Consider the following 9,110-nt stretch of genomic DNA (forward strand, 5'->3'; position numbering starts at 1 on the left):
TGTCACACTTTGCATTTTTAACTGTGTACATTTGTACCCAATGTATACATTACGAGTATGACAATTACATACACCAAAGGTAAATTTTGCTTCACATGGCTCGAAGCATAAATGTGTGCACAAAGCATAAATTAACATTGACAGATTAAGAGGATTATGTTCTACAATGGCCAGATTAACTATTTTTTTAGACAGTGTATTCCTATTTTTAAAAAATTAGGGCTTATTGTGTTGTGTTCATGCTGCATTAAGAGACTTGTTAAATGTGCTCATCTTGTCAGACATTGAAATGCAACAAATGATGAGCTGTTCTTCTCTGCTCCCTCCTCAGTTCTGTTATTAACTTCCTCGTGACTTTGTCCTTTCCCTGAGTGAATTAATCTCTGTTTTACAGCCTGTGCATTATGAAGAGAAGAACTGGTGTGAAGAGCAGTATTCTGGGGGCTGCTACACAGCCTACTTCCCACCAGGCATAATGACTCAGTATGGAAGGTACAGTGTCTATTTATAGTGGGCTTTGGAGTGGTAAGATAAGACCAAGTTAATAAATATCCTCAGAAAGGGTCATAAATCCTCTGTCACTGTTCGCTTTATACCTTTAAGATCACTGGGGGATGTTTTAAACAGATGGGATAACCTTCCACTTGTCTCCTTTGGGCTTTATGATGGATGAGTACAGTATCATTAGAGCTTTTATCCACTCCTGTTATTGGGTGAATTCAGCTGAGGAGGTTCTGGGAAGGGAGTTGGGAAGCTTCCCCAGCCTGCTTACAAAAATGGCTTTGGGTGTTTGACATCAGTGTAACCATTTCAAGCATTCCTTTAGCTGCTGATTTAAAAATACTGACAGAGAGTTAGTTCTTGCCAGCATTGCTATTAATGAGCAATTTCTTTGGACCTTTCTTTTTAGCAGTGGAAGCTTAATATACTGATCAGGGTGCTGTTGTATACAGTCCTCTCCCACTCAAGTTTTTGCATGAAAATAAGATTTACCAATAAGAAAAAGACTTACTTCAGACTGGTGATTTGACTTAGATGCACAAGTTTTAATGTGGTAGGAGAGCTGCACTTTTGATGTTTAAGTTCTTATAATTTAAAAGTAACTTAGAGTAATAAAGAAGCTGTGACAAAGATCTTATGGAGGCTTCAGTATTTGAAGTAATTAAAATGATAATTATTGCAGATTCTGGCAAAACCAGAGTTAAAACAATATTTTTTGTTTATTTACCTATTACTTCAAATATTATGGGGATATATTTCAGAATGCTGCACTGTGCCAGTAATGCCTGGCATTGGTATTATGCCATGGGCTGGAACTGTGTGATAGTATAAATTCATCTCAAAACGGTTGTCCTTTTCACCTACAGTTGTCATTTTCACCTATGAACAGTGTAAACATTTAAAAAATATGAACACTGGTGTGTTCACTGTAAGAAATTAAATGCAACCCAGACTCCTCCTCCAGCTCCACTCAGCCAGTGCTATTATCTTCAAGTGCTTGCTGTCATTTAAAACACTTTAATACCAACATTAACCCAGCTATTTCAGTTCTTTCCTGATACAGCTGATGAGAGTTTCTGCTTGTCCCCCTCCAGGATCATTCGGCAGCCTGTTGGCAGGATCTATTTCGCTGGCACAGAGACAGCCACTGAGTGGAGTGGATACATGGAAGGGGCTGTCCAGGCTGGAGAAAGAGCAGCCAGAGAGGTACAGATGCTCAGGGGACACTGTAAAATGTCCTGTGGAAAGGGAAAGAGCTTGTGGTTGGGGGGGAAATGGGAAGTGTTGACAGCTTCAGGTGTTCTGAATCTTGATGCAAATCCCTGCAAAAGGGATTGACTTCAACAAGGATGAAGGTTTTGCACTTAGATTTGGAATGTTAGGAAGGGCTATGGCTATTTTGTCAAACTCTCCCCTTGTTTCTAGGATTAAATAATTTCTTCTCTTACAAAAATCCCAAATTCTACCCCAGTCATTTTTCTCCCAAATCTATGAATCATCATGCTGTGAGACCCTGGCTGATAGAGCATGGGAACAGCTCAGTGCTGCAGCTCTGCACAGCAAGCCTGGCCCTTCCTCAGACTTTCCAACACAACAGTCATGTTCCACTGAGACAGCCTTAACACACTAAACAAGGACTTAGACATTTTTCTTCTGAGAAAATGCCAATTCCCCGAGTATTTTCAGGAACATTACAGTTTATTGAGCAGCAAAATAAATTTAATCTTTGTTTTATGAGGTGAAGGGAACCTTGTGGTTAAAAACTATTCAAGGAACACAAATTATCCTGGGAGGAATGTGGAGAGTTCATCTAGCCCATACCCCTGCCCCAAGAGACAGAGATCAATTGTTCATAAATGATCCCATTTGAGAAAGTTGTACCTAAGGTGCTCCTGAAAAGCTCCAGAGGCCTCATGACTTCTCTAATGTGAGGACATTACAGCAGAGCCTCCATAGGCCTCAGCAGAGGAGTAGATAAGTGCACTTGATTAGTAAAAAATTTGATGTTTTCCTTTCCTCATTTACTTATGAAAGGAAAACATGTTGAAAATTTGGTGCTTCTCACTCTCCTTCATTGAAGAGTTGACAGGGTCCATGAATCTTGTCTACACTAAAAGCTTCTCCTAAAAGATGTTAAATCTACAGGTGCCTGGAATAGAAAAAACATTATTATCACCATCTCCATTCTACTTCACTGTAGAAGCATCTAATCTTGCTGTCTTCCCTGAATATAATTTCAAATAGTCTTTGCTAGTCATCTCTGCTGTCTTTGATACTTTGGTAATTTTCCCATTGTGAAGGTTTTTATTCTGGTTTTTGCTTTTCTCTGTCTGAGAGTAGTGGTCTGTCATCCCTCCCAGGGTGCTCTTCCTCTTCCTACATCATGATAAAATTTGAAAAAACAAGCTGTTCCTTGTAGCTGGTGTCTTTATGCTTCACTTTGCCATGAGTGTCTGCTCAACTCTTAGTCATAATCACATTATCCTGTTCCCTTGGGACTGGCCAAATTCCAGTATCTTGCATGGACTAGCTAAGCATAAAGAGATTTTTCTGTTACTGTTTCTCTGTTCCACTAGGAGGAAGGTCTTATTAAATATCAGCCCTCCCCAGAAATAAGTTTTAAAAGGTTGAGTTTTCTTCTAAAATTTGAATACATGTGATTTGAATATGATTTATGTGCTCAGTCATTATGCCATTTTTAAACGACAGTTGAAGCCAAGTTGTTTTTTTTCTGTCTTGAAGAATCAGTGGTACTTATTGAGAATGTCATTTATTTTCAGATACTGTTTGCTATGAGAAAAATCCCAGACAGTGAAATTTGGAAGCCAGAACCTGAATCAGTTGTAAGTATTTATGTAGATAAAATGAATTGGGGGTTTTTTCTGCTGTTTTGCTGATAATTTTTTTTGGTCTATTTTTATATAATTTCACTAAATCAAAGCCACAATAAAATTCCCCTTATTCACCAAAATTGCCCTTCCCTGAAAAAAGAAGAGTATAGAAACCAACCTGACAAATCTGTAAGGCAGGACTGGAAAGATCTGCACTTCTTAACTGGGCTATGAATCCTTTCCATGTGTTTGTTCTTCCCTTTAACTGAGCAGAAAATCTGGATATGCTTCTTCTTGATAAGATATAACTGCCTCAGCCCAGTTCTGCTCCTGCTGCAAGAATCTCTGCATTTATATCCCTCCTCTCACAGTGGAGATGTTATGTGGGTAATGGATGCTCTCCCCACAGGACGTGCCACCTCTGCCCATCACTACAACCTTCTGGGAGAGGAACTTGCCATCTGTGCCAGGACTGCTAAAGCTGATTGGATTTTCCACTTTCATCACCTCTGTGGCTGCAGCTGGGTTATTTGCCTACAAAAAGGGACTTCTGGTTCGAAACTGAAAAAAGGTGCTGACTCAAAGCCTCACGATTGAGGGATTTTCTTCTTTTTTTTTTTTCTCAGGGGTTTTATTTTGTTTTGTATTTTCTGTCTCCAGAATGTGAGGAAGAGGTGAAAACAGTAGAGAAAATAGGCTGGAGGGAAGGGATATAGTAAAGGGAAAAAGATCCCCTAGAGTCCAGGCCTACTTCTAGCAATATCTTTTTGGTTGTTGAATTTCCAGGGTACCAAGCATTATCACCTTGAGGTCTTGTTCCAGATCTTAGAACAGAAGTGAAAAAAATACCTCCCTTAAACCTATTCTGATGAGATTTCTGGTTGTTTTACATCAGAACCAGACCCTGAACTCCACATCTCCACAGGCCCTGTTTGTACTGTACTGTACAACAAAATCTCTAGTTGTAAACAAAGGATTTCTGCCTTCCTCTGTGGTAGGCTGAGAAAAAAAAATCCATAGCTTACAGAATAACCAGATAGTTCATGCAAATCACTGGTATTAGTGCTCTTAGTGTTTTTATTTCTTACCCAGACGTCCAGAGCCCAGGGAGCACATAAGGGACAAGCCAGGCTAAATTTATCCATCTGAACCGTGCAAGGGCAACCACAGGATGCATTTCCAGTGGCATATATGTCCTACAGTGAGCTAAAAGACAGTTTTTGGCAATGTGGGTGAATTTCAGGCTCCCCAGATGTGTTCACAGCTGCCTGGCACAGCAAAGCTCCTGTCCAGTGGGGTCTGTCCCTGCAAGCACCTTGAGGCTGTCTCTTGCCTGCTAGGGCATAATGGGCTTGAAAATGTAGTGTTAGCATTAAACAAACAAAATAAAACAAAAAAATAAATAAAAATAAAACAAAACAAAAAACCAACTTCTCTGCCCCCAAACTCTTCCTTCATGCTGAACACAGATTTGCTGATTCAGAGTTTTGGTCTTTCCTAACAAGCATATTGATGGGATTAGCACTTCCACTTCTGCCTGCTGCTTGCACTGACAATGCACTTTTGATAAATAATCAGGGATCTTAATCTAGTGAGATCAAAGAGAACTGTGGATTCCAGAGTCACATGCAAGTGCTTCTGTTCTCCATAGCTTGGTACTGTTCAGACAATGGAAGGAAAAAAAGGGAAGATGTAAAGAAGGCAGTATGCAGGGCTGGGGGAGAAGTAAAAAAATTCTGCCTTCCAAAACCTCAGAGCCTGCTTGTCAGCATGTTGGTACCTTGTTCTGGATATTTCTGGTGTGTCACCTGTGCACAAAATGAAAAGGAGGACACAGGTATGGCTGAGAGCATGATCTGGTGCACAAGAAGTTGGAGATGTCTGGAATTTTTCAGAGCCTGTTTGCTGCACTTCTCCCTTCAAGGAGTAGCAATTTATATGTAAAAAGTATTGGATTGCAGTGAGGAGCCGTGGAGGGAAGTATAATAATAAATTCAGCAACTGGTGTGAGCAGACGGTGGAGGAGCTGTATCACCAGTCTCAGGCAGACTCTTTGGGCTAGCAGCTGATCTTGCTTGTGTAGAGCAGTACTTTGTTCTCCAAGTAGTCCCATGGAAATTTACTGAACTGCTTGGAAAGCTGTAACATTTGCGAGCAGCACCTCGCTTTCTGGCCCTTAGGTTTTGTTCTTTTTAACTTGATGTGCCGGTTAAACATCATCTTGTAGCAGCAGCTTGGATTTTATCACAAATGAATAGCCTCATAACAGCCTTTTAAAATGCATGGGGGAACTTTTCAGGCATAAAGATCTTTAAGGCAGAAGAAGAGTGCAGCAGTGTACATATGGCCTCTCTCGTTGTATCACATCGAGCTCTAATTTGCTGGGACATTTGCCTACTGCAGAGAGCTTCTATGTGGCTTTCTCTCCCTGTGATTTATTTACTAGATGAATTAGGATCTGAAAGCTGAATGGGAAGTTCAGAGCTTTTGCAACTCACACAATTCTCAGGCCAGAAATAAACACAGGAACCTAAATTTGGGAAGGCATTTTTAAGTTCTTGGCCCCAATATTTTTAAGTGCTAGATAGTGAATGCATACATTACATATAAAGAGTTGTTGCATTTGCAGATGATTTTTCTGCCAAAACTGCTTGGAATTCAGGTCCTGCTTCTGCCCTAGAAATACTCCACATTCTCTAAAGGGGAGCAAATTCATGAAATTAATGAGGATAAATCAGTTTTGTTCACATTCAAAATGCATTTCTCTCTTCTTTGCTCCTGAATCTGGCAGAATTTTTTCCCAGTTTAACAAGATCATGTTGTGTGCCACAGGGGGAGAAATTCCAATCAAAATCAGAAATTAGATAGTTAGAACTGAACTGAATCATAACCTAAGCTTTTCATGAGATTGGCTAATTAAAAAAAAAACCAAACAAACCTGAAAAAGTTTCTATACTTACAAACCTTTCTTATTCTTAGTTTCAAAGCAAAAGAGAAATGGAAAAACAAATAAAGCAATCCCACAAAGCATTTTTCATCTTATTCTGCCACAGTAGGAGAGGCAGGGAATCTCCAAATAACTTTGGATTCCCTGAGATTTCTAATCAAATCAGGTTGGAACTGGGAGGTCTGAATTGTGACATTTGTATTAACACTCTAAAGTCTCTGTGTTCTTCCTTGCAGACTGCCAAAGCTTTAGGAAAGCTCTCTCTGTCTTTACAGCCGTGTCTTGCTGTGATTGTGCTGAGGACCTTGCCACCACTATGGGATTAAAGAAAGGATTTGCCACTGTTTTCTCAACATTTTCCACACAAAAGGAATACACAGCACCTTGTGTACATGGATGCCAGTGTGATGAGGGAATTGAGGCAGAGAATCAAGCTGCTTCCCTATGGGTAGAGGGAACTGTTAGCACCGGCTTACATTTTTGAAATTAAAATCCATGCCAACCCTTTGAAGAGAGGAATGAAGTCTGTTTTAATGGGTAACCAGTTGTGCTATATTCTTCATTTATTAACCCATTTGATGAAACAACTGGTATCATGAATAAGTTCCATGAGTTTACCAGCTTTGTAAAATATACAGTAGGAACAACCATGGAAATAGTTGTATTTGTCTCTTACGGACTGAACTGTGTTACCATGCAGATTTTGTAATGCTCTTAAGAGTTTAAAAAAAAAAAAAAAGGAAATTTACTTTCTTGTACACTGTTCTGATAGCCACTGTACTTTGCAAGGAATGATGGGTCATGGCATAGAAATCTGTGTTAACCAAAGTACTTGAAATCTAATTGTATAAACTACTCAACAATAACAAGGATGTAAGCAATCTGAGGCAGCCCCCTTGTCTTCCATTTAGTTTGTGCATTTTTTTCCCCCAGTGCAGATCTTGATTCCAAATCACAAAATCTGATTCCAAATAGCACATCTGCTCTCAATAAGAAGACATTAATCAGGTAATTAAGTACCTCTCTGAGCACTGTTCATCAGTGGAACCCATGGCCTGAACAAGAAACTATGAGGCTTAAAGAAATCTTTCTGTTTCCACAGTGGGACTGTTGTTTCACTGAAGTAGGCTTTACAGATGTGCAGAAGTTTTAAGGCTTTTTTTTTTTCACCTTTCTTGAGACATGAAAAAGTAATATTTTTGAGGAAGAAGGAATTGGGTGACCTCCAGAAGTACTAGGGAGTCAAGATTAAATAACAGATCTGCTCTTGGGTAAGAAGCAAACCCCCTCAAATCACAGGTGACAAACGTTCACAAATAAACCTGACCTGTGTTCAGATGATCTAACAGTCCCTCTCCTGTCTCCACCACCTCAAGATCAAGGTGATCTTCCTTCTGTTGAAGAACAGATTGTAAAAATGGGATGGCCAAAACAGCCAGGCTTTCCAAGTGTCTCTCCAGTGAATTTGTTTAGGCGTAGTCATAGACTGCCGCTTATAGCGTGTCTGCTGTGGTCGTGTGCAGGTCAGTGCTCCGTGGTGCCTGCCTCTGTGTTTTGGAAAAAAATTTCAATAAGAGTGACTTGATTTTGCAGGAGTATATATATATATGCTGTGTGTGTGATGAATTTGTGCCTTTTATAACCGTAGCATTTTCTAAAGTGCCTCTGTGGTGACTGTCTCCCTTGGTTTCCTTCTTCTGCTCCCTTTTCAATAGGCTCTGCAGATATTTTTATCTGACAGCTGTGAAATTTTTTTAACCTTAATTAGAATCAATAAATATTGTCATGTCACATATGTTGTTTGAGACTTTTCTTTTGTGGAAGCCTTTTTGACTTGGTTGTAGTGGTATCACTTACTGATATAGCATTTTGCATTTCATACTGAAACCTGTGAGGTAACTTCAGTTTTTCTTAGTAAAGAAAGCTCTGTAAAGAAAAGAAGAGTATAATAGAAAAAAAAAATACAAAACTACCCAAGTAACCCCCCAAAACAGTGCAAAAATTCCCACTCAACCTCTTAAATACATAATTATATATAAAAAAAAAAATCAAACCACATTGGTAGTAGTATAATGACCTCTTACACTTAAGAATTAGTTTTTTATTACTGTAGGGCAGGTGGCTCAAACTGAACATAAGAAGAAACAGACCTTGTACTAAATACTGGGTATTGATGTTTGCTGATGTAAACATAAAAACCCTAGAAGAAAAGGGAGACCAAGATCACTTAATTCCACCCACTAGCTCAGTGCCAGCACTAGAGAGATAATGGAACTGAAGAACAGATTTGCTCCTGGGAAGGGACCTGAGTTGCACAATACTGCTGGCCATGAATACTGGGGAAAGTGTAACCATCCATGTGAGAAACATCAAGCGTGCAGTGCTCTTTGTATAGGCTTAACTTTCAGCATTACAAGTTATAAAGGAGCACAAACACAATGAAAGCAAACAGCCTCAACTAATCCTTCACACACTCTCTAAAGCATCTGTCCCCTAAGAAACGTGTCAGAGGCAGCAATGCACTGCACAGCCCTCAAAGCACCAGCAAGCGGTTGTGACTAAAACATTGATTCTGTGTTGGGTTTGCATGGCCTGGTTTTGGAAGCAGGGGGACTACAGGGGTGGTTTCTGTGAGAAGGTGCTGGAAGCCTCCCCCATGTCCAGCAGAGCCAACCCCTGATGGCTCCAGGATGGAGCCGCTGCTGGCCAGGGCTGGGCCAGTCAGAAAAGGCAGTAACACCTCTGGGATAACAAATTCAAGAAGGAAAACAAGTTCCAGTGCAGATGTAATTGCAGGCAGAGAGGAGCAGGGTGAGAACATGAGAGGAGCA

General features: G+C 40.1%; 1 protein-coding gene across 2 annotated transcripts in view; it reads left to right on the forward strand.

Moving 5' to 3' along the window:
* The window catches only part of LOC107210273 (amine oxidase [flavin-containing] B-like), a 50,659-nt gene extending 42,587 nt beyond the window's left edge, over positions 1–8,072 (forward strand). Inside the window, exons 12-16 of one of the 2 annotated variants that reach the window (XM_015640848.3) lie at positions 395–492; positions 1,596–1,707; positions 3,282–3,344; positions 3,742–3,903; positions 6,516–8,072. In XM_015640848.3, coding sequence (XP_015496334.1) covers positions 395–492; positions 1,596–1,707; positions 3,282–3,344; positions 3,742–3,897 — 429 coding nt within the window. In that variant the 3' untranslated portion in view covers positions 3,898–3,903; positions 6,516–8,072. The remainder of the gene's footprint in view (positions 1–394; positions 493–1,595; positions 1,708–3,281; positions 3,345–3,741; positions 3,904–6,515) is intronic. The other variant, XM_015640859.3, reaches the window with a different exon arrangement.
* The last annotated feature ends 1,038 nt before the right edge of the window (positions 8,073–9,110 follow it).

The sequence above is a fragment of the Parus major genome, chromosome 1 (genome assembly GCF_001522545.3).
Source record: "Parus major isolate Abel chromosome 1, Parus_major1.1, whole genome shotgun sequence".
NCBI lineage: Eukaryota > Metazoa > Chordata > Aves > Passeriformes > Paridae > Parus > Parus major.